This window comes from Phocoena phocoena, chromosome 8 (assembly GCF_963924675.1).
Source record: "Phocoena phocoena chromosome 8, mPhoPho1.1, whole genome shotgun sequence".
NCBI lineage: Eukaryota > Metazoa > Chordata > Mammalia > Artiodactyla > Phocoenidae > Phocoena > Phocoena phocoena.
The window spans coordinates 16,035,450-16,062,357 of NC_089226.1; the positions used below are offsets into that span (position 1 = coordinate 16,035,450).

Genomic DNA, 26,908 nt, shown 5'->3' on the forward strand with positions numbered 1-26,908 from the left:
CCCAAATTCTAACTGCCTTACCAGCCCCTAACTCTGATCTGTTTTCATAGGTTGTGGTTTGGGGTGAATATGGGGCTCAACTCTTGTGCTTTCTTTCTCTGAAGAATCATAACCTTTTGTTGGTTATTGCCCAATGTCTGCAAACAGTCCAAGTTTTATAGTTGGTTAAAGTGGGAGAGTAAATCCAGTATCAGCTAATCCTTCATAATCAACTAAAGTCTATTATACCATTCTTAAACCCAACAAAATTAACTAATAGGCAGGCCATGTTTTGTAGCTTTCTCCAATTGTCTCAGAACATCTATTTATAGTTTATTCATATCATGATGCAACGAAGTCCAGACATCCAGAGTTGATAAGTATCTTAAATTTTTTATGCTTTATAACAACCCCTTCTCTCTCCTGCCATCACACACGTTTTTTTTTTTTTTTTTTTTCTATGCCAATTATTTGTTGAAGAAACTGGATCATCTTGTAAAATTTCCCACATTCTAGATTTGGATCCTTATTGCATCATTCAGCATGTTGTCTCTGGCTCACTATTTCTATTGTAAAGTGGTTTGGTTAAATAAGGGTCACCTTGGTGGGGTCGGGGAGAGGAATACATCATAGTTTAACTGTTGCATCATTTCAGGATTTGTATAATGTCCGATTTCACCACTTTTAGTGATGTATAAAGTTTCATAAAGTTTTTATAAAGTTTCTCATCCACTTTTGATCAAATGTTTTAGCCACTCTTACTTAGTTGCCTAATAAATACATTACTTCATTAGAAGTTGCAAAATGGTGATTTTTTAATTCTCTCATTCTTTCTGCATTTATTAGCTCTAATTCTTCTGTAAAGAACTTTGCCTATAAACTATTTAGAAGCTACAATAAAGGCAAAATAAATGCGTGATTCTTTTTCATTATGTATTAAATTTCAGAGTAATGAACTGGTACCCTAGCAATCACCAGTGGTGACCAATGAAGTTGATTGTATTTGTTTATTTTGTAATATCATTATGAACTTACAGATTTTAACATGTTTGAAGTGTTTCAGTCCATTGAGTTATTACTCTTTTGATGCTCAAATTACTCCACTTAGCTAGTGGAAGCCTCTTTAAGTTGACTCCTGTGTTCTTTTGACATGATCCCAATAGTCTTTTTTTTTTTAAGCTATGTGTTTGCACATAGCTTGCTTTCTTTTTTTTTTTTTTGCGGTATGCTGGCCTCTCACTGTTGTGGCCTCTCCCATTGTGGAGCACAGGCTCCGGACACGCAGGCTCAGCGGCCATGGCTCACAGGCCCAGCCACTCAGCAGCACGTGGGATCTTCCCGGACCGGGGCACGAACCCATGTCCCCTGCATCAGCAGGAGGACTCTCAACCACTGCGCTACCAGGGAAGCCCTCTTTCTTTCTTTTTTTAAAAATTAATTAATTTATTTTTGGCTGCCTTGGGTCTTTGTTGCTGCACGTGGGCTTTCTCTAGTTGGGGCAATCGGGGGCTACTCTTCGTTGTGGTGCGCAGCCTTCTCATTGCGGTGGCTTCTCTTGTTGTTGGAGCATGGGCTTTAGGTGTGCGGGCTCAGTAGTTGTGGCTCACAGGCTCTAGACCGCAGGCTCAGTAGTTGTGGCGCATGGGCTTGGTTGCGCAGAGGTACGTGGGATCTTCCTGGACCAGGGCTCGAACCGTGTCCCCTGCATTGGCAGGTGGATTCTTAACCACTGTGCTACCAGGGAAGTCCCTGATCCCATTAGTCTTTAATAGCTTCCTTGCTTTTAGGTAAGATGTTCCAGGCTTATCTTGAACACTTCCTGTCTCAGACCTGGAATCAAACATTTCTCCTGGGAGCTCTGGTTCCTTCAGCCTGTCTCCTAGGGATGCTTATATTACTACTGGGTTGTCATTGCTTAGAGGCCTGTTTAGGGCACAGAGGTAGCAAATGTGTGGTTTTTATAGAGAGAAAAGTAAAATACAAGTTTGTATTTTAACATTCCAATTGAAATTTAAGATTTCAGTGTTTCTACTTCCTAGATATTATGTATTTATGTCTCATTTCTCCTATGCTGAAAATTTGTGGTTTCAAATGACTTTAATGTAATTACATGAGAGTGAGGGCAAGACTGACTCAAAGTAATACCAATATTATTACAGATATTAAAGAGACTGCTGGTTCTTTTTGTCCTCAGGACATAGCCCATTAAAGATGCATAGGCAAAATACTGTGTTCAATTGTCACTTAAAAAAATTATTTTCTGGTTATGTCACAACTTAACTCAGAGTTACGTTCTTTTTTTTTTTTCCAATTTGCTTTCAATTTTTAGAAATTTTTCTTCTCTTTGACTCAATTCTGAATTGTGTAAGTTATTTAAGACATTACATGTTTTCAGGACTAAAACTATAAGAAAAGGGTACATTCAGGAAATTCTAGCTTCCACCCCTTTTCTATTCCCTTATAAGTAATCATTTTAAGAAGTTTCTCACTTAATATTACTTCCTTTAAAATATATAAATTAAATATACATACATACAGCCACATACATATTTGTATTTCCTCTTCCTTACTACACAAATGGAAGCACACTATCCACATTTTCCTTTACCTTACAGGATTCGTGGGTGGAAACCCATCTATGGACTAAGAATCCCTGGTCTAGAGAGGGATGTTAAGAAACATGTTAAGAAACATGTTAAGAAACAACTGTAATACAGTTGTTCACTGATGTTACAGAGGTGTATATGCTAAATGCCATTAGATACAAATTATGGACCAGTTCTTCTAGAGTAGATGAGCAGGTTAGGGAAAGCTTCAGAGAAAGAATGAGCTGGATTTGGAACCTGCAGATTATACTAGGAATCAAGGAAGAATCTCTGTATTACAAAATTAGCTAACCCACCTTTGCTAGTATACTGGTGTAGCACGAGAAACATTTGCACTATATCTGAGAAGTCTGAATAACATTGTTGAAAGGCCTTTAAGAATATACGGGATCCTATTTCATAGGCTACCTGGGCTTATACTTAGTTTAGAAGTATTTTTTTAAGAAACTATAAGAAAACAAATCCTCCTTTATACATTAATGTAAACAGACTTTGTATCAAAAGAATAGCATGTTTGTTTTTTATAAAGCCTTAACATAAACCATGCTTAGTTTACAAACTTTGTTAGTGGCAAGATGAAGAGTAAAAAAATATGTATATAGTCTTTCCTCTGGTGGATATTCCCTGAGTTAATCTGTAATTATTAAGCATCCGTCACATGCAAAGCTCTTTTGTATGAGTAAGAAGGCATAGGAAAAAAGTAGAAATAGTTCTACGTTAAAACTTCTAGAACTAAAGCATATCTTGTGACTGTAAGTGAATCAGAAAGAAATTGTGTTTTCTCAGAACCCTGAAGGAAAAAGTTTAATATTTGGGATAGACAGAAAAAAGTAATAGTGGACATTTTGTTTTTATGCCTGCAAGAATACTCAGTAATGAGTAACTCCAAATAATTCTGTATCTTGATTGCAGTGGTAGTTCCACAAATCTATACATGTGATAAAATGACATAGGAGTATACACATATTCTACTCATGTCAAGTTCTGGGTTTTGATATTATTCTGTAATTATGTAAGATTTAACTATTGGGGGAAACTGGGTGAAGGGTACATGGGATCTCTCTGTACTATCTCTGCAGCTTCCTGTGAATCTGTAATTATTTCAAAAGAAAAAAGTTAAAAAAAGACTTCTTATCTGGGCTGTCATTTTGAGAGTAGATCGCAGTGAGCCAAGGGCAGAATCAGGGATACTGGTTAGGAGTTTATTCTAAGGTTACTGCAGTAAACCAGGAGGGAGATAATGGCTATTGGACTAGGTTGGTGCCACTAGAGTGGGGTGGGGATAAGGGTGAGGAATAGTTGAATTCTGGATGTATTTTGACAGCAGAGTTTATAAAATCTGCTGATGGATTGGATGTGGGTATGGAAGAAAGAGAATGAAAGATGACAGCAAGGTTTTTGGCCTGGACCACTGGAAGGATGAAGAAAAGAGATGGTAACCAGCAGCAGCAACAAGTAAAGAGGCCTGGTATGAGGTAGCTGGAATCTTGGCAAGGAAAACCAAATAACAAGCCCTCTTCTCTAGTCCTTGGCAGCTTGGGGCCTCCGAGGGTTAGGGACAGTGTGACATTTGAGTGCACTCTTGTTAACCTTCTCCCAGGAAGCTGAGTTATCTTGGCCTTGCCCTGACTCTTTTGGAAAGAAGCATTTGTTTCATAAACAGGAAGTCGTTTCCATGAGTGTAGAAAGAAGAAATGATAGAACTGAGTGGCAAAGCAAAGAACTGCTAGCTGTGATTAGCTTGGAATTGGCAGAAATCTTTCCAGGTAGCCACATAAGCTTAGCACATGAGCCGCCTTTTTCCCATTCTAGGCTGGGTTATTTCTTCATCATGTAAAATGAAAAGTTTCTGCCCTGTCGCTTGACCTGCTATCAGGGTATGTTCATTTTCAGCTAGTGTTTTGGATCTTAGATGTTGTAGACTTAGCAGACAAATGGAGACACTGTCTGTTTATAGTGGGAAAGTGACTTATTTTAAGAAATGTTGGCTTCCCACTGCTACCCCATTAGTGGCATGCCTCTGACACTCCAGCAAGGCTGGTCTAGGGACGTTAAGACTGCCTTATGTGTATTTTTGCTCTTTGAAAGGTTAGAATCTAACTGTACCACAAGATATTTCTTCCTGAGTCAGATTGGGACAAAATTACAAACAGTGAATTTGAAGCAATTCACTGTGGAAAAAGCAGTGAACTCTGAAGCAAACTTTGTAAATGCTGGCGCTCTAAGACTTTTGAAACTTCAGAATTCATTCCCTCTGCTTCTAATGATATACTCCTCGTGAGGTATATAAATCCCTTAGTGTCACTAACTACTTTTGATTTTGTGAGGAAGAGCAGATAAAAAAGATTACAGAAATCCAGTGCCAAGTTATTTATGGTGATTGGAAAGTGAGAAAGAGAACTTAGACTCCTTACTTTTTTCTTTTGTTGTTGTTTTGTTTTTATTTCACAGGCTCCTCACTTTTGATAAGAACTTGAAAACAGGAGAACCGTTTTCTCCTTTTAATTGAGAGTCACCTCATCCTTGTCTGGGTTGAAATGGTTGAAGCTGTGATAGAGAAAAACTTTAAATTTGCTCCAGAGGTATAATGGCAACTAAATAGAGTAGTAGTTAATTGACGGTGAAAAGGGACTTACTGTGATGGAGTGAAGATTGTCTAGACTCAGGGGTGTGGATGGGGGGCTGGGGTCATGGTTGCAGGGTGGGGTGTTTGGGACTGGAGGTATGGGTGGCATCTTGCCCAGTATTTCGGAGAACTAGCTCACTAAACTGTCCAGAAGAAGCAGAACAACTCTTTAGAGTTCTTTGCAAGTGGGTTTATCCTGACAAGTTGCAGAATGTATTTTACTTTGAATGTTGAGTGGCTTGGGAGCTATTTGTTTCATTTGCCTTCTGAAATTACCCCAGTATGTATTCAAATGCTGTGACTTTGTGTTAAGTCCAGGCTGGGCTACTGCTGCTCTGGGTTTCTTCGCTGAAAGTTAAATGTCATATTTGAACTTGAAGAATTTTTGCTGCCTGCCTATGGAGCACACATGAACATAAAGCAGCCATTTGTCAGCAGGCAGCTGAAAGGCAATTTCAGCAGGGACCAAAAACCGCTGCAGGCTGCTGGCTTCCTGGCACACCCACTAGACCCTGTAGGTTTACACTGAAAGCAAACTAACAGGGGCTGGAGGCGGGGGGTGGTGGTGGTGGTAATAAGATGGGCAAAAATAAAAGCGGAGGCTAAAGTCTGAATGACATTGAGCCAGTATGAAGGTCCTGTATGTGGGGAAGAGCACAACGTTCCCAAAGAAGAGAGAACTTAAACATCAAACACAATGGCTAGTAAGAAACATCTGACGTTTGCAGGCAACACATTTTTTAAAAAAGTAAAGTGTGTATCTTCTTTATATTCTTAGCTGTAGGGATACTGTAGGTATCTTTAGGGAAAGTACTATATAGTTTAAGCCATTTTACCCAGTGTGCTATCACAAATACCTTGTAACCAGAACCGTGTAACAGTACAATTGGTGTATAATAATAATCACTTTCAAGCATTACAGAATCCTGAACAAAGATCCTTATGATCTATTAACCAAATGCTGAAATAGGATTTGTGTAGTAATGAGTGGACCTTTTTAAAAAATAGCTTTTTAAATGTCTTTGAAAGTTAAAATTATGTCATATATGATAACTCTTAGTCAAAGTACAAGTTTATTCCCGAATATGCTATACTTTCTTTGGCCATAGCATGTAACAGAATTTATTTCTGTTTAGCAGATCAAGAGGTGGCAGTATTGGCAGTATAAATGATTCATCCAAGGACAACCAATGTGTCATTGTAGAGATAAAACAGAACTAGGCAGCATTATACCAGCTCCTGGCCTATGTAACATTTTTGAAACTTTCCAATCATTTTAGGAAAACAAAGTACTTAGAAAATACAAAGAGGTTTTTTTAATAAAAGAAAATCACTTATTTTGGAAATTGCTAAATTAATCATTCTGTTGTATTTAAGAAGCTCTTTAATGTGTTCTGGTAATTAGTATTTACTGCCAGATGAATGTCTCCTGGGCATTTTAATTAATGGGTGGCTTGGCCAATTGAGCTTCTGAGGGTAAACCTTCATAAGGGTTTATTTTTATATTTCTCAAGAATAGCTGTCTCTTCAAAGCTCTTTAATTAGACAAGGTTTAGCAGCTAAAGCACATTATTAGAATAATTAGGCCTTGGGTGAAGAGAAATAGTGGGTCAAAGGAGCAGGTACTGTTAGAGAGAATGGCCTCTTCAAGTGGAGCATGGTCCACATCTGATGGACATCCAGTTCTTCAACAGCTTGTATTCACTCCCTGTCCCTAGTTGGGGACCTTGTGTTGTTTGAAATTCATTTGACAGATCTCACCAGAAGCCTAAACATACCAGAGTGTGAGCTCACTTATCACCACCTCTAAACTCCTGTAGAAAGCTGTATCCTAGTCCTTTTAACATCTAAGCTAAAGACTTCTTATTTTCTCTTTCTTTCTACCAGATTGGTGATCTTGGCCATAATAATGATTGTTTTTGAGGGAAATGCTTCAAAGATCTTATGTGTGGGTCATTGATAACTCTAACAATTATAACAACTCCTTTGAGGGGTCTTTCTTAATAATTTAAATAAACTACTTATAACATTGTTGTTAAAATTACTAATGTATTTGGTCTCCAAAGTTTAATGTCCGTCGTGGTCAGAATGTACTTTGAATTATTTGAAAATCTGATATGTGGGTGGATTGTCATTTTGCCCCCTTCTTCAAACCACCCCCACTCCATTTCTTGTCCTAAACTGTTAATCTTGTCAGTCATTACTGGTGCATATGTTTTATCTCAAAGTTCTTCTTTGTGATGAAGAAAAGATACACCTGACTTGTCCCATGGGGGATGGAGATGGTGCCAAAACAATTGGGTAGTATCACTGAAAGTACTATTAAAAAACAAAAAATAATACACTTATATTGTCTAATTTTCCACTTTCCCACTATCTCAGGATGCTTATGATGGCAAATGTGTCTTTTTTCCAGCTAGATCAGTTGATTTAAGGATAGTGCTGATGAGCTATTACAGATTTCAAACAGAGCATACTGTGTCACTGACATTTCTAATGCCATCAGCTGTTGTGATCCGTATATGCTGTCAGATGAAGAACTGGGTTAAGGATATGTATGTCATTGGTTCAGTATAAACCTACTTCTAGAAAAGTGTTATAGAACTTATGACATTGATTATATGTCAATCAATTCCTTTTTAAATATAGAGGATAGCCTGATTTATAGAATTACAAAGTTTATCCCATGTAAATTCTTTTGTTATACCTTAGTTAGTGACATAGCCAATAAAATTATTTCATTTAAAGTGGTAGAAACTCACATGGTTTTCTATTGATGTTATCTGTAAAAATTAATAACATAGTTTTAAAAATATTTGGTAAGCACAGTAAATGCAAATGTAAGGATGCAGGCATATTACTGTGCATTCCAGAGAATAGTCACCAAATAAGTACATTTTTATGTCAAATTGTAAACCTTTGAGAAAGCAGAAGAGATATTAGCCTAAACAGAATCCTATATAAAGCAGGTTTTCCCCTCTCAGCAATGACTAATTTCTGTCTATTCTTTCCTAAAGTGATTGATTATTGTGACTCTGCTTTTTGACTCACCCTTTAGCACAGGAAATATTGCTGATACTTATCTTCATGTGCATGTTTGCTGTATAATCTTTTGCAACGGAGATATGCACAGGAAGGTGTTGAGTGTTACGATCCTTGAAGAAAACCATTACGTGCATCCCTCACAGCTCTTCCTTCCTTCCCTTATGGTAGGGCGAGTGTATTCTTATGCATATGTATGTGTAATGGGATTTATACTTAACAAAGTTTGGGTGCTCATTACTAATGAATTTTTATAGATACAAATCAGGACTGTAAGTGTATTGTTTTCCATTTGTTTGTTTTACTTCTTTGACTCATTCATTTGCTGGGCCCACTTGTATCACTCCTTCTGTCTACCTCTTGAAATTATACCACTGTCCCAAAACAAGAACTGACGGTACTCTTCTTCACCGCAGACCACCTGGTGGCCCATGGCAGAATGGCAGAAAAGGAGGCCCGTCGGAAGTTCAAACAGATTGTCGCAGCTGTCTTTTTTTGTCACTGTCGGAATATTGTTCATCGTGATCTAAAAGCTGAAAATTTGCTACTGGATGCCAATCTGAATATCAAAATAGCAGGTGAGAAGTATGCTGAGGATGTGAAATAGGAGTGAAGCAGCTTTTCCTTCAAGGTTCTTAAAGCAAGGGATTATCTGTTTTATCTATTCAGAAAGAAGTATTATAAAAAGGATTTTTGTGTGTGTGTGGCTTGAAAATTAATAAGCTTTCAAAATACATTGATGCTATTTTTTTATGTAGTTTGGGATGCAACTAGGTTGGGAAGAAAGAAGAAAAAGTAATTTTTGAATAAGGAATAAAATATAGAATAAAGTAGTAAAAGAAAAAACTGATAAAATTGTGTGCCTTCTCACCTTCACCTGAGAAGGTTGCTTTGTGTCACTGCTGATATAGAGCATGCTTATTCTTAAGACTGTGGTTTTATGATCATTTAAGAAGAATAGATCTTACAGTGGTTTAAAGGCAGTCCATCTCTTTTTATCCTCAAATTTCATTCATCTGCTCATCTGACAGTGCCTAAAAAAGCACTTTTCACTGCCTCACCCTACTCATACTTCAATTTTAGTAAACTGTCAGCATTTGCCTAACCAATACAAGCTCACCACCTATTGATAGAAGAAAGTGACTGCAGTTTATATAGAAACTATAAATATGAAAATAAACCGTTTTTGTTTTTCTGACAGTTTTTGGTATTGCACTGTATGTCCCTCGTCTTCCAGATAAAAAAGGACTGGAATCTCATACAGAAAACAGAACTTTAGCTAGAATATAACTGTCTTGAAAGGCCTAGGTAAGAAGCAATTCTGAAGATTTCCCTCCTTAACTGGGTGGGAACTGAGAGTTCAAATATATTTTATATTATAGGTCAAGGTACCTCTGTGAACCCTTGTAGGTTGTTGATTCTTCTGACAGTTTCTTTTGTGTACATAACTGCTCACTTTCCAGACTCTACTTTTACATCCTCGGAGTGTCACCTAGCCTTTTTGTTTATCTAAGTTGGGCTGATTAGAACTTTTATAGTTGTAAGCTCTTTGAGTTCTGTATTTGCTTAGTGCATAGTAGACAGGAATTAGAAGCTTTCTTTATCTTACGTGAAATCATGTTTTTCCTTTGCCCTGACGTCTGGTTTATATTCTCTAAAGCTCTCTAGATGCTGACAGTGCTCACAAGGGTGGGTAGGGTGGAAAGGCCTGACAATTGCAAACCCTCTTTTGTAATTATTCATTGTAGTTTCAATTAAATTAATGGTAATAACACCTACTAAGCTTCACAATCCCTGAACGTATAATAAAATGTGTTAATTATCTATTGTTGCTGTAACAAATTACCACACACTTAGTGGCTTGAAACAATACAAGTTTATCTTATAGTTCTGGAGGTCAGAAATCTGAAATGAATCCTGTGGGGCTGAAACCAAGGTATTGTTGGAACTGGTTCCATCTGGAGGCTTTGGAGGATTCATCTCCTTGCCTTTTTCAGCTCATGGAGGCCTCCTGCGTTCCTTGGCTCCAGGCCTTACGTCACACTTCCACCTCCTGCTTCCATTGTCACATCTCCCACTTCTAATCTGATCCTCTTACTTCCCTCTTGTAAGGACCCTTGTGATTACGTTGGGCCCTCCTGGATGAACCAGGATGGTCTCTCCAGCTCAAGATCCTTAACCTAACCACATCTGCAAAAGAAGATAACACATCCACAAGTTCCATGGATTAGGACAAGGATGTCTTTGAAGGGCTGCTATTCAGCCTACCACAAATGTTACTGTAGGGTTCTTTGGATTTTTGATTAGGGTAGTGAGTTAAAAGAAGGCCCTCAGGGCTTCCCTGGTGGCGCAGTGGTTGAGAGTCCATCAGCCGATGCAGGGGACACGGGTTCGTGTCCCGGTCTGGGAAGATCCCACATGCCGCGGAGCGGCTGGGTCCGTGAGCCATGGGCGCTGAGCCTGCACGTCCGGAGCCTGTGCTCCTCAACGGGAGAGGCCACAACAGTGAGAGGCCCGCGTACCACAAAAAAAAAAAAAAAAAAAAAAAAAAAAAAAGAAGGCCCTCTTTTTCTGCTACAGTCTTAGTCTACCTTCACTGACCAAAGACTAAGAAAAAGTTTTTATGCTTCCTTGGTTCTTGATTTTGAATTTAGAATCATTTTGATTTAGTTAAGGGAAATTTGTACGGCTTTTAGTTTTTGCATTGAGAAGCCAAGTTTAAAAAGCAGGGGTTGGTGATAATTGAATTTAGAAACTCTACTGACAAATATTTGGGTAAGGAGATTTTTAAATACTTTCCTTTGTTAATAGTTAAAAACAAACCCATGCAGTCACAATATGAGTCTCTACCTGTTGGTGTGTAATTACAGACTCTTAGGGGTCCTGACAGCCAGCCTTGGGCTCTCTGTGTATTAATACATATACTTTGTCAAGATTTTTATTTCATTAACCTAAAGTCTGCATTTTTATTATTTGTTTTCAGAGCAAAGCAAAGAATAAATGAGCGCCCCTAGCTTTGTGCTCTGCTGTAGCATCTGACATTGTCTTTGTTTGCATTCTTTCCTACATGCTGTCATTACTCAGTTTCTCAGTCATTGCCTGAACTTCCCTTCCTACACATAAATTGGATAGAATACCTGTTCTCATCAGCCAGGCCTTCTTTGAACTTAATGGACCAGTGGGAGGAACGCTTCTAGTTGAAGCTGACTACAGCATGACTAATTTTAGAGAGGTAGGTTGGATGGTTCTGATGGGATTAGTTCAGATAAGTAATGAAATCAACTTTTTATTCTGAAAGCTAAAAGTAACTTTCAGATCCCTGATCTTTTCAGTAGTCTTTTTGATGAATTATTATAAATCTCAGTAAGAAAGAACTACTGTATATGAAAGAAACACATGAGAGAGGAAAGAGAGTTTTTTTATTTTATTTAAAATATTGTTAGTCTTAAGCACCTCTTTTTAAAAATCATCGTATATGTTATAGTAGCAAATTAACTTGGAATTAATAAAAATTCAGATCAGGAAATTTAAGGAATTCATGTTTTCCTTATCCAATATTTACCTAGTGGTTTTGATGAAAAGATTACGCATCCTATTCAAAAGTAGATGAATAAGTTGTTCTGGGGATGTTTGTGTTTACAGGAATTTATGTTTACTTTTTGTATGAAGTAATGTGACAATTTACATGTAATACTTGGTACTACTATAAAAATCTAGCTATTATAAAAGCCCATGTTAGCCCTCTTCAAGTGAATATGTGTTCCCAGGACACAAGAGATAAGTTTCAGTTACAGATATTAAAAGATTCAACATCATTCCATTGTTTGAGAGTTTTTGTGATTAAATTCTTACCTATGAATTTTTGTTCTAGTGCTAGTTCTAGAGAGAATGAAGCCCAGGTGAATACTTTGGGTTTTTTTTTTTCTGGTTTTAATGCTTTCTTCTTAATGCTAGTCACAAACCTATCTTCTGTAGAACTATTTGAAAGATGTTTCTATCATTAGGAATCCAGCATAAGCATTGATTGTTTTCAGAATAAAGAATTTTATTTCTGAAAGGCACAGTTTCCAAGTCTGGAATGAAGAATTTGTAGTGGCTATCTGTAATCTTCACTGTTCTTAACAAAGGCTTTTTGCTCCGGTATCATGGAATAGAAAAAAGAAGGCTAAGAACATGACTCCCACCCTCAAGAATTTACAGTCTATTTGGGCAGCGAATGCTTAGAGCTTTGAAAAGTTAAATAACACCAAAATTATGCTTTACATATATAAAAAGTACTTTGCAAAGCATTTTCACGTATATCATTTAATTTCAACATATTTGGCATGCAAATATGTCTTGCTTAGAAAACACTAGAGTTTCCAAAACACCTTTAACTTGCTAAACGTTTGAATTTCTTATAAAGAGCACTCGTGCAAATCGCTTTCATGTAGAGAATTCAACGCTGGGAAAAGAATAGGGTTCTTAGTCTCTAACCTTTCACTTTGTGCCTCAGATGTGTGAGGATCCACAAAGGAGCAGATTCAGGATGGAGGAGGCACAACATGGCTCTCTCAGCACATCGATTGTATCCCTGGGTGACAGCATGGCCGACAGCTACCAAACTGCAGTTTGATACAATAGGAGAGATGTTACAGAGCACATCATGATTCATTATCACGTTAATTGTATAGTCCAGTCACCACAGGAGTTCAGAGGATGGAGAAACCGCTTTAGTTTGCAGAATTTCATTAGATTACAGATGCCACGGGGACTGTAAGCATATCCCATTTATTGTACCTGTTGTATAGTAGGTGCTCAATAACTTTGTTGATCTGAACTTTACACAGTGGTGATGAGGACAGAAACACCCTTTTGAGAATATAGCACTTGAGGTGAGTCTTAAAGGATGAATAGAATTCTTTAAGGATAGGTGTCAAGGAGAGAATGCCAGTAGGATTAGTTAGTAAGCAAATGTTAGTAAAGCACCTGCTGTGTGCAGACATTGGGAATACAGCAGCGATTCAAGTAGTCCCTTGGAACTAATGTTCTGATGGGGAAAGATAGACAGTAAACACATAAACAAGCTCTCATAAGGGCTGTGAAAATGGTCATATCGAGTAGTCTGATAGAACGACTTGTGAGAGGATAACGAGGATAGTCAGAGCCTTCCAAACAGAAGGAAGAGCAAGGCAAAGGCCTGCGAGAGGTGAATTCAACATATTTAGGGGGTAAGAGAAAGTTTAGCATGGCTGAGGATAATAAATAAGGCCGGGAGTGGAAAGATGGGATGAGAGAGCTGGCAAGGGCCAGTTCGCCTGGGGACCTGTGCACATGGTGAGGATTTGGGGCTTTATTTTGGTTACAGTGGGAAGCTGAGTTGGAGAAGCATGGGCAGCAGTAGAATGTACACAGCATATCTGCAGAAAAGCTTGGTGAGAGGGAAGGATCGAGGAGTCATGCCTGAGAAGGCAGGAAGGGGAGGTATTTGTATTAAATTGTGAAATTGTTTGAATACCAGGCTTAATAAATCAGATTCAGGGTTGATAAGGAAAAAAGGGTCGGAGTAGGGAGAGGGGACAGGAAGGCAATACGAAGATCAGTTAAAAGGCTGTGAAATGGTAAAATCCTGCATACGGGTGGTGGCAGTGGATGTGGGAAGGAAGAAAAGGGCAACAAACGCAAGAGATGTGAGCAGAGGAGGAATTTCTGGGACTGGGTAACCAGTCACATCTCTGGGCCAGGAAGAGGGAACTTCCAGTCAGAGATTTGTTTAGAAATAGAGAAATCAGATTTTCTTATTGATGGATTATATTAAGCTATCAGACTGGTGTTGCCTTATTTTTAATGGTTGATGCACTGCTATTCAAAAGGAATTTTAATTCTTGTCCTTAAAAATTTACTAGAGAAATTTCTGTATTTCTAAAAGATTGCCTAAACGTAGCTGGCTTACTCCCTGAAGCAAAGTTATTTGAAATACTCAGACGTTATGAGAATGTTTTGAAAATTGTGGAAACTTTTTTTTTTTAACCTAAGGAAGTTGGAAACTTTTTTCTTTAAATGTCGACTCCCAGAATGGTCTCCGTGAGATGGTTTCCACTCCGGTGTTATTGTTTTAGTTGGCAATCAGTAGACAGCAAAGATCTGAAGTTCAGCTACAGCAAAGCCAATATTTTGGAAAGAATTTCCACAGTGCATGGATTTGAGGTACTGTGGGAATTTTTGACCTTTAATGCAGTGAGTTCTAGACTACTTCATTTTTTAAAAGTGAGAAACTAAAACATTTGGTAAGTCTATTGACCTTTCACCGCCTGTATGAATATGCTAAGATACAGTCATATCTGTATCTCAAAACGAAGGCTGGAAACCTTGGATTTCTGAGACCCCTTCCATAGTCTGGTGATTGAGAATGTCCCTGACAGGTCACAAAAAGTAGTTACGAATATTCATCGTGTCAATCCCAAATTTTATGTCATTATCCTAACACCCTTTGTTTAGGTAATCTTTCAGTACACCTCCCTGATTGATGGGTAGTAAATTGAGACCCAGAGAGGCCATGTGACTTTCCCAAATTCGGGTCCTAGTAGAGCCTGGGAATCATAACGCCTCACCCTTGTGCTCTCACCCTGAAATGGTATAGGACCCTCAACTAGCAGGGGCTAAGGAACTTTAACGTATATTGACCCTTGGGAAAATGGAGTTGGAAAATTCTCTCTTCTGAATCCTATTCCTAAGACTGGAGCTTTTACAAATGAAAAATTAATGTACCTTCATTAAAAAGGCGTTTCAGGTACACATAATTGACACACATGACACATGAAAAAATGCTCAACATTGCTAATTATTAGAGAAACGCAAATCAAAACTGCAATGAGGTACCACCTCACACCAGTCAGAATGGCCATCATTGAAAAGTCTGCAGATAACCAGTGCTGGAGAGGGTTTGGAGAAAGGGGAACCCTCCTGCACTGTTGGTGGGAATGTAAATTGGTACAGCCACTATGGAAAACAGTGTGGAGGTTCCTCAAAAAACTAAAAATAGAGTTACCATATGATCCAGCAATCTCACTCCTGGGCTTACATCTGGACAAAACTATGATTCGAAAAGATACATGCACTCCACAGGACAGGAATAAAGGCGCAGGCATAGAGAATGGACTTGAGGACATGGAGAGGGGGAAGGGTAAGCTTGGATGAAGTGAGAGGGTGGCATGGACATATATATGCTACCAAATGTAAAATAGATAGCTAGTGGGAGGCAGCCGCATAGCACAGGGAGATCAGCTTGGTGCTTTGTGTCCACCTAGAGGGGTGGGATAGGGAGGGTGGGAGGGAGACGCAAGAGGGAGGAGATATAGGGATATATGTATATGTATAGCTGATTCACTTTGTTATACAGCAGAAACAAACACACCATTGTAAAGCAATTATACTCCAATAAAAATGTTTAAAGAAAAAAGAAAAGATACATGCACCCCAGTGTTCATAGCAGCACTATTTACAATAGCCTAGACGTGGAAGGAACCTAAATGTCCATCGACAGCTGAATGGATAGGAAAGATGTGGTATATATATATATATATATATATATATATATATATATATATATATATATATATATACTGGAATACTGCTCAGCCATTTAGAAAAAGTAAAATAATGCCAATTTCAGCAACATGGATGGACCTAGAGATTATCATGCTAAGTGAAGTAAGTCAGAAAGAGGAAGACAAATACCATATGATGTCACTTATATGTGAAATCTAAAATATGACACAAATGAACTTATCTATGAAACAGAAACAGACTCACAGACATAGAGAACAGACTTGTGGTTGCCAAGGGCGAGGGGGCTGAGGGAGGGATGGATTGGGAGTTTGGGATTAGCAGATGAAAACTGTTATATATAAAATGGATAAACAACAAGGTTCTACTGTATAGACAGAGAAGTATATTTGATATCCTGTAATACACCATAATGGAAAAAGAAAAAACAAGAAATAAAGTGAATATAACTATTTAATATTTTTTAAATGACAAGATTTTATTTTATTATTTTATGACTGAATAATATTCCACTGTATACATGTACTACATTTTAAAATCCATTCATCTGTCGATGGACACTGAGGTTGTTTCCATATCTTGGGTATTGTAAATAATGCTGCGATGAACATGAGCATGCAGACGTCTTTTTGAATTAGTGCTTTCATTTTCTTTTCTTTTTTCTTTTTTTTTTTTGGCCACGTCACGCGGCTTATGGGATTTTATTTCCCCAACCAGGGATCAAACTTGGGCTCTCAGCACTGAGAGCAAGGAGTCCTAACCACTGAACTGCCAGGGAATTCCCAGTGCTTTCATTTTCTTTAGATCAATACCTAGAAGTGGAATTGCTGGATCATATGGTAGTTCTCTTTTTAATTTTTTGAGGAACTTCTATACTGTTTTTCATAGTGGCTGCACCAGTGAACATTCCCACCAACAGTGCGCAAGGGTTCCCTTTTCTCCACACCCTCACCAATATTTGTTACTTCTTGTCTTTTTGGTAAAAGCCATTCTAACAGGTGTTTTGATTTGCATTTCCCTGGTGATTAGTGATGTTAAGCATCTTTTCATGTACCTCTTGGCCATCTGCATGTCTTCTTTGGAAAAATGTCTATTCAGATCTTCTATTTAAAAAATTGAATTTCTTTTTGCTACTGAGTTGTATGAGTTTTTTATGTATTTTAAATATTAACCCCTCATCAGATACATGATTTGCAAATATTTTCTCCTATTCAGTAGGTTGCCTTTTCATTTTGTTGATAAATATAATTTATAATGAACTTTTAAGTCAATTTTAATAATGTACTAATATAAAATATTTTACTTAAATTACTTCTTTATCATAAATCACATAAAAATGAGAAAGTTATTTTAAAAATTTCTTTCTTGCAAAGTTTTTAGGATAATATATTCCTTTGAAAGAAGTTTGAGAGTCAGAAAAGTTAGAAAATACCGGGTACTTGTACAATTAAATAGGTTAGTTTTCTTAACATTCTAGTCAAAATATGACCTTGATCTTTTTAATCAGATTGAGAGATTCTCTGAGCTCTTGATAGACTCTTTTTCAGGAAAGCCCTCTCCTCTATTATATACCAATTGCCCCTAAACTTTTGCTTAAAACTCAATTTATGCATATAATTATATAGTTAGATGTGTGATTATGTTGTTTGCCCCTTGATGCATTAATGGTCCCCCAGAAACTTGGGGCGTATCCTACTCCTGTTAGTATATTTACACCTTACCTTTTAGGTGGGTTGCTGTTCAGATGTTTCCTCTCATTTGAGTTATGTTTATTCTGTTCTGTTAGGTTTAACCTAAGATGGTATTCTCTTGCCTGCTTAGTTTCTAGGTGACAACTGAGAATCTTATATGTTGATCGTACCTTCTTTTCTCCAAAAGTAGCCTTCTGCTTATCAGACCATATGCCTTAATTTTTAATTTGGAAAATATTATTATTATACCTATATACTGTATTTCCATTTGGTATCTTTAGTTTCTGTTGAGAAGTTAAGGGGACCTTGATTCATTATGGTCCATAAAAGGCACACTAAAAATTTGTATAGTGTGCTCACCTATCAGGATTAGAAACTTACTTGATTGAATGATTGGACTACTATTTTTCTAAGTGATATGAATCACTTTAGAATCATAGTTGCAATAGTATGCATTAATGTTTTCAAGAATTCCAGTGAATATTGTTTGTAGGTCTTATAGAAAAGGTCTTATTATAACCTTTTCCTTTATACATCTACTCAATACTGAGTTTGATTAAAAGATCCCGTGTTGGCGAGGGGTTTTTGCCTTTCATGAGAAGGGTTGGGGTAGTGCTATCTATGATAGAGTGGAGGGGATTCGTTTATTACCTCATTTAAAAATAGCTGAGTTCAGTGATGCTAACTGCTAAGATATTTTTAAAACTTTGGGGGCAAATACATGTCATTCATTGAAAATACCAATGTAATGCTGCTCCAGCATTTTTGTTTTTAAACTTTCATTTTCCACGGAGGTAGTCATCATGCTGTATGATACACGTTGCTCAGAAGTTGTGGAGGGTCAGGAGATTGCTAAGATTAAGTGATAGCTGTGTAAGAGCCCTGTATATGGTGCAATAGTAGGAGCTGCAACAGAACGGTCCTCTAATACCTAACACATTACCAAGAAGGTACATATGTTCTTTCAACCTCCTGAATATTATCTGTCCCCTCCTCCAATTCTGACCTCCCCTGGTTTCTTAAACTAAACCAAATGCCCCCCTTCCCAAATAAGCTGATTACTTGATTTTTTTTTTTTTTTTTTCCCATGAAGGAATTTCTCTTGAGTATAAATGCTCAGGCTGTGAGTCAGTAGTTTTTGGCATTACTTCTCTATTAGCTCCTAGTTAGGAAGTTCAGCCAGAGGTTGAAGGGATTGCTAAACACTTTAGGACTTCCCAGACCCATTTTTAAGAGCAAACTAATATTGAGACTCCTGGGAACTTTGAAACTCATCCTTTGTCACTACCAATATTTTGAGATTCACACAGTTGACTCTTGTGTTCAAATCCAAATAAAGCTTTTGGGTCACATGATTTCTAGGCTAGTAATATTGTGTAGGAAAAACAAGGTTAGTTCCTCTTCCGTGTCATGTTCTATCTTAACAGTCCGTATAACGGTCTAAATCCTGTTTATAAAGTGTTCTTTTACAGGTCTTGATCTTTGATTCGTCAAATCATTTCTAGCTAGAATACCTGACAGCTTGTGGCCCACACCCCGTACTTATTAGTCCACTGAGAAGTTAATCAGGGCCCTAAATTATTTCTATTCTTGATCTTTGTCTTTACTTGCAAGTGCAGCATTGGGGTTATGAGTCCTCAGAAGCTTTCAGATTTTAAAACAGGAAGGGGGCTTCCCTGGTGGCGCAGTGGTTGAGAGTCCGCCTGCCAGTGCAGGGGATACGGGTTCGTGCCCCGGTCCGGGAAGATCCCACATGCCGCGGAGCGGCTGGGCCCATGAGCCGTGGCCGCTGAGCCTGCGTGTCCAGAGCCTGTGCTCCGCAACGGGAGAAGCCACAACAGTGAGAGGCCCGCGTACCGCAAAAACAAAACAAAACAAAAAAACCAGGAAGGATCTTGTCTCGGTATTTTCTGGTGAGGTGGTTTATTTAGGATAAGTAATTATTTTCCCACTTCACGTTTTTCCTCTGCCCCGTACTTCCAAGCTTACTTATCACAACGAGGAAGTGAAATGAAGCACAAGTTACTCCTGAAGGGGTTGGCTGCCACTTGTAGCTATACTACTGTACTACCTTCACAGACACTGTGAACATTTGGAACTGGCTGCAGGCTGCGCCTAGTCTGTTATATCTGCTTCGGGTTGCTCCTTGGTCAGCCAAAAAAGAAGTCAAGGATATTACTCTGAGGTGGTGGACCAAGTAAGAAAACTTCCTCTTGCAGTTGTCCTGATTTTTAAATTCGTGCCACCCGTCCCCTCTTTCCCCTTGCCACATAGACATACCCAGTTGTTGATATACTTAACTTTTAGGGCTACAGTGTCACTGCCGTGTATAGCGCCAGCCTCCTGACCTTGCCTAGAACAAAGGATTTCAAGTCTCAAAATGGATAGTAAAGCTCTGGTATTTAAACCATCCCTAGAAGACAGACATATGGTTCCAATTAGTCTGCTGCTCTGTATTAAGGGGATGTAAGATACCATTCTAGCCTGCAGACAAATGCTAACCAACCAGGGTGTTGAGGGTTGGAAAAGAGACCTAACAAATTATGTTAGGAGCCACTTATGAGTGGAGAAATAAATGACCATAGGCCACATGAAGAGAACAACTCCACCCATATGGCTTCTGTTGTGTGGGTGTGAGTATTCACTTCAACCAGTTTCTTCTCTTGTTTCTCCCTTTCCTTCTGTAACTCTTTAGAATATTCATCATTTTAATGTTGATTCTGTAGGTCATAATTTTTTTCCTGTTGCCAATAAATAAAGAGGAAGGGATATAAAGTATCTTTATGGCATCTTTGTACCTGAGAATTTTCTGAAACTAACTGCTCAGTGTTTTAGTTCTTATTATTCAAGTCTTTATTTTTAAAACAAAAATTTTTAATACAGAATAATAAAGCAATAATATAAGCATACTATAGGAAATTTAAAGAACAACAAAAGATTTTTAAGTACTCAAACTGGAATCTCACCTCCAAAACTTACCATTTTGAATGCATTTCTTTTTTTTCTATGCATGCTTTTTTATAATTATAGTCACTGTATGTACAATTTTACGTGTAGTTTTTATCCTTTATGGTATGTCAAATATTTTCCCTACGCTGTTCCATGTAATCATTTTTAATGATTGCATATCAAATAGATATAACATAATTTACTTAGTCTGTCCCATATTGTTGTAAGAGCACAGAAATTCTTGATAGGGCTGTGGTGTTTACTCCCTGCCTTCCTTTCTTTGACATTATCAGTACACTTCAAAACTACAGAGTTTATATACTTATCATTTTGAACACGCACTGAATCTGTTCTCTTCTTTGCCTTAAGTTTCTATGTTATTTTTGTTGTTCTTGTTCTCTGTTTTTATTCTTGTGGACGTTGCCCTGCTTCTGCGTTTCCCTTTGTACTGCACCAGCGTTCTCCAACCTTCGCCTTGTGATGCCGCCGTGTGAGCTTGTGATGCCGTAGTTTATTTTCCTTGTGCCCCCTGGTTAGAACCATCCTGGGCCGACATGAGCTGGGGCCATGCAGCACTTTAGTATTCCTTAGGACGGCAGTTCTGGAAAGCTAAAAGAAAATAGTGACTGAATACAGAGTGCCTGAGGTGATAAAGACGTGTTTAGGCTCTGTCCGTCCACTGGCTTCTTACGTCTGGGATTTGAATAATTAAAATGTTATAAGCAGAAAAAAAATATCTTCTAGTTAGGGGAGAGTTAAGATTATTTATCAGAAAGATTTGCCAAGATTAGGTTAACTCTCAGTTACCTACGTGTTGTTTTTTTGTTTGGTTTTGTTCTGTGTTTTACTATCCCATTTTTTGGAGTTTTTTCCCTCCCCTCTCTTCTGGCCGTCCATGTTTTTTGATTCGCTAGTATATCAAGCCTGTTTATCTTAAGTTAGACATATGGAAGGAAAAGAAGGAAAATCTAAGTCTCTTCAGTGTCGTTCTTTGATAGCAGCTCTTGTTCAGTTAGGGGAGACAGTGACAGTATAGACAAAAATTGATTTTTAAACTATGAGTAAGGCGTCTTAGTCCATTCGGGCTGCAATAATAAAATACCACTGACTAGGTGGCTCATAAACAACAGAAGTTTATTGCTCACAGTTCCAGGCTGGGAGGTCTAAGCTCAAGGCACCAGCATGACTGCCTTCTGGTGAAGGCCCTCTTCCTGGTTCATAGCTAGAGCCTGCTCAGTGTGTCCACACATGGTGGCAGGGGCTAGAGGTCTCTCTGGAACCTCCTTTATAAGGCACTAATCCCACTCATGAGGGTTCCACCCTCATGACCTAATCGATTCCCAAAGCTCCCACGTTCTAATACCATCACCTTGGGAATTAGGATTTCTACATGTGAATTTTGAGGGCACATTCAGACCATTACATAATGTATGCCATCTTTGTCTCTTAATATGAGTTACTGAGAAGTAGTTATTTTATTAGTATAACACTAATACTAATATTTTTAATGAAGTGAACTGCTTATCATTTATACCTAATTGCTGTTATATTATGACAGCAATTATATATCATTAAAATATTTACTACTTTTAACTTGTTTTTAACTACAACTCTAAACTCTATCATTATATATCACATCTTCTTAGTTTGCTCTTCTTCAAATAGGATTATTGCTGTGTTCAACAAAAACTTCACTGGATTCCTGTTTCAGCAAGTAACTCCCAGTTCCTACCCTCTTAGCTGTTCTCTAAGGGCAGCTCTGAGTTCTCATACCTTTATCCCTTTTTATTTTTTATTATTAATTTTTTGATGTGGATCATTTTTAAAAATTTATTTATTTTTGGCTGCATTGGGTCTTCATTGCTGTGCGTGGGCTTTCTCTAGTTGCAGTGAGCGGGGCTACTCTTCGTTGCAGTGTGCAGGCTTCTTATTGCGGTGGTTTCTCTTGTTGCGGAGCAGGGGCTCTAGGCGTGCGGGCTTCAGTAGTTGTGGCGCAGTTATTTCTGTCTAGTATTCCATGACAGAAGTATACCACAAGTTATTTTTCCATTTTATCCATTGATGGATATTTGGATTGCTTTTAGTTTGTAGCTCTTACTAACAATTGCGATGAACATTGCATTCTTAAACATTAATGTGCATCCTTAATTAAACATTAATGAAGAGTATAAACTGAGGAGTAAAGTTGCTAGGTTGTACTGTATGTCTGTTTTCAGATTTTACTGGGTGATGCTAAACTGGTGTGTCAGTTTGTGTGAGGGTTCCCATTCCTGCATGTCTTCACCAGTGCTGTGTATTCTTTTTAAAATTTGTTATTGGAGTATAGTTGATTTACAATGCTGTGTTAGTTTCAGGTGTACAGCAAAGTGAATCAACTATACATATACACATATCCACTCCCCTTCAGATTCGTTTCCCATATTGGCCATTACAGAGCATTGAGTAGAGTTCCCTGTGCTATACAGTAGGTCCCTATTAGCTGTCCACTTCTGTATAGTAGTGTGTAGTGCTGGGTATTATTACACATTATAATTTTTGTCAGTTTGGTGAGTGTGTAATGGTTATCTCGTTGTGGTTTTAGTTTTTTATTTTGTCTTTAATAATGAGATTGAACTCCTTTTCATGTCTTTGGCCTTTTTTGTGAAGTGTCTGCTTAAGTAAGTCTTTTGCCCATTTTTCTACTGGGTTGTCTGTCTTGCTGATTTATAGGAGTTTTTGTTTCAATAATGATATGAGTCTTTTGTCTTATTTATTTATTTATTTATTTATTTTTGCGGTACATGGGCCTCTCACTGTTGTGGCCTCTCCCGTTGCGGAGCACAGGCTCCAGACGCACAGGCTCAGGGGCCATGGCTCACGGGCCCAGCTGCTCCGCGGCATGTGGGATCTTCCTGGACCGGGGCACGAACCCGCGTCCCCTGCATTGGCAGGCAGACTCTCAACCACTGTGCCGCCACAGAAGCCCAAGTCTTTTGTTTTATGGGTTACAAATAACTTCTCTCATTTCGTGATTTCTCATTTCACTCTCTCTTTCAATGAATAGACAGTATAATTTTGTTATGAGCAAGACAGACTTTATTTTTTTAATTTTATTTATTTATTTTTATACAGCAGGTTCTTATTAGTTATCTGTTTTATACATATTAGTGTGTATATGTCAATCCCGATATCCCAATTCTTCCCACCCCCCACCCTGCTTTCCCCCCCTTGGTGTCTGTACGTTTGTTCTCTATGTCTGTGTCTCTATTTCTGCCTTGCAAACGGGTTCATCTGTACTATTTTTCTAGATTCTACATATATGTGTTAATATACAATATTTGTTTTTCTCTTTCTGACTTACTTCACTCTGTATGACAGTCTCTAGGTCCATGCACGTCTCTAAAAATGACCCAATTTCGTTCCTTTTTATGGCTGAGTAATATTCCATTGTGTATATGTGCCACATCTTATTTATCCATTCGTCTGTTGATGGACATTTAGGTTGCTTCCATGACCTGACTGTTGTAAATAGTGCTGCTATGAACATTGGGGTGCATGTGTCTGTTTGAATTATGGTTTTCTCTCTGAGTATATGCCCAGTAGTGGGATTGCTGGGTCATATGGTAGTTCTGTTTTTAGTTTTTTAAGGACCCTCCATACTGTTCTCCATAGTGGCTGTATCAATTTACATTCCCACCAGCAGTGCAAAAGGGTTCCCTTTTCTCCACACCCTCTCCAGCATTTGTTGTTTGTAGACTTTCTGATGATGCCCATTCTGACTGCTGTGAGGTGATGCCTCATTGTGGTTTTGATGTGCATTTCTCTAATGATCAGTGATGTTGAGCAGCTTCTCATGTGCTTCCTGGCCTAGACATTTTAGTATAAGTTTAATGTAACCAAATTTACCATCCTTTCCTTTATGATTTGTGCCTTTTGTGTCTTGTTTAAGAAATTCTTCCATCCCCTGAGGCTATAAACATAGTCTCCTTTATTGTTTTATAAAAAACTTTGTAGTTTTACCTTTTACATTGTCTGTGATCCACCTGGAATTAATTTTATGATATGATGTGAGGAAGGTGTCCTATTTAATTTTTTCCCATATGGAAAAGCAGATGTACATATGCCATTTACTGAGAAATTCATCCTTTCCTCAGTGATATACAGTGCCTACTCTTCTTTTCAGTGCACTGTTTTTAAAGCAACTTGTAAAGAAGCAGTATGTCTCAAGCCCTGTATGCCTTTGGGAATTACATAGGCAAAACAAAGGGTTGGCAGTCAAGAAGAAGATGAAAAACAGTAGAATATAATAACTAAGGAATTTGGAAGTTGTATAAAAATAGTTGTGGGATGTACATTTACCTAAATATAAACATATACCTGATGCTGAAAGCACAGTGTGGATGTGGGCTTTGAGGGCATCCAGGCTGGAATTATAGGCTGGGCCTTGTTCTTAGTAAGTTTTGGGGTTTGTTTAAACTTTAAATTTGAACATGTTACTTAATGACCCTCACTTGCCCAGACGTAAAACAAAAATAACGCTCATCTCAATGAGATAATAAATACATGGTACCAAAACACAGCACTTGACAGAGTGTCCCTTGAAAAATGGCTTTTTATTCCACAGAATTCAAAGTGCTGCACAGATGGGAAAACTGTGGCACTGAGACGAAGCAGGGCAGCCCGGTATACTTGGCTCTCCAGGGTCCGTGCCACTCATCTGCGTGGCCACATTGCTCGTTTCTAAGTACCCTGAACAAATTTACTCATAGTTCAGAATTATTATTTATTGGTTGTCATCCGACTTAGTAAGAAAGGCCTTATTTTATTCGTAGTGTGACATTCTGGATGATTCATAATGAATCTAGGTTATGTTCTTAGTTCATTCCTATGACTTAGCATTAAGACAGATTAACTAACAAAAATTCTCAGGGGAAATTATACCACTTCTAGTCTCGAGTCATTACATGTGATATAGTTTTCCCTCAGATAAAAGTTGCATAGTGCTTGGATGACATTATATGGATGCTGCAGACCACCTTTTCCTTCTTTGAAATGTTTTTCTCCTCTCTCAGCTTTCTTATTATAATGATATATTTCTCTCTCCCTTTTGCTCCTTTTTCTTTCTATTCCTGCACCTATAGCATAGGAAGTACCTATGGGTGTTTCCTAAGCCTTGATTCCCAGCCATCCTTCTTTCTCCACTTATTCTTTCAAAAAACTTTTATCCGTTCCTTACTACAACTCATTTCATCAGAACATCTTCACTTGAATTTCTTCTCACCTTCTTAAACTCAATCCATGACCAAAAAAAAATTTTTTTCTTCCCAAATCAACTACTCTGTACTTTTCACTCCTTTTCATCCCATGTATTATTATCTGTCCTCAAGTACTGTCCAGTCTTTTTTCAAAATAATTTTTGAGTTGTCTTTCTCATTTTCACTGTTTCTACTTTCTCACAGGCCTTCCACTTCACGTCACACTTAATCTAGTCTTGCTTTCAGGTTAATTTTACTGCATCTGCCCGTACCAGAAGTTCTAACGACTCATCACTGTAAGAGTGGTTCTCAAACCTCTTTGGAAAGAGTTGTTTTATCTGTTTACATTCAGTTGTCTAAATTATTTCCAGGAGATCCAGTAGGTCTGAAGTAAGGTTTGTGGATCACTCTAAATACATTGGTGATTCTGATGTATACACAGGGTTGAAAATCAATGGTTGGAAGAGGACAGGGGATGGGATGGGTAGTGCTTATGATTAGACGTAATTATTAAGATAGCAGTTTTCTATTTGGGTGGTGGGTTCAGGGGTGCTTACTGCATAACGAAAAATAAGTAACTACTTCTAAAAGAAAGCATAGGGGTAAATCTTTGTGACCTTGGGTTAGGCAGTGATTTCTCAGATATGACACCGAGAGCATAAGTTACAAAAGAAAATCTAGATAAGTTGGACTTCATCAAAATTGAAAACTTTTGTGCATCAAAGGACACTATCAAGAAAGTGAACAGGGCTTCCTTGGTGGCGCAGTGTTGAGAATCTGCCTGCTAACGCAGGGGACACGGGTTCGAGCCCTGGTCTGGGAGGATCCCACATGCCGCGGAGCAACTAGGCCCGTGAGCCACAACTGCTGAGCCTGCGCGTCTGGAGCCTGTGCTCCACAACAAGAGAGGCTGCGATAGTGAGAGGCCCGCGCACCACGATGAAGAGTGGCCCCCGCTTGCCACAACTAGAGAAAGCCCTCGCACAGAAATGAAGACCTAACACAGCAAAAATAAATTAATTAATAAACTCCTACCCCCAACATCTTCTTAAAAAAAAAAAGAAAGTGAACAGATAATCCACGGAATGGGAGAAAATATTTGCAAATCATATCAACGGACTTGTATCCAGGGAATATAAAAAACTCTTACAACTCAATAATAGAAAGTTAACCCAATTTAAAAATGGGCAAAAGATTTGAATAGACATTTGTCCAAAGAAGATATACAAATGGCCA

The 26,908-nt window shown here is 38.2% G+C and overlaps 1 protein-coding gene across 2 annotated transcripts in view; it reads left to right on the top strand.

The window, feature by feature from the left end:
* SIK3 (SIK family kinase 3) overlaps positions 1–26,908 on the top strand; it is a 245,690-nt gene that overhangs the window by 163,892 nt on the left and 54,890 nt on the right. For both annotated transcript variants that reach the window (XM_065881599.1, XM_065881600.1), the window contains exon 4: positions 8,670–8,831. In XM_065881599.1, coding sequence (XP_065737671.1) covers positions 8,670–8,831 — 162 coding nt within the window. The remainder of the gene's footprint in view (positions 1–8,669; positions 8,832–26,908) is intronic.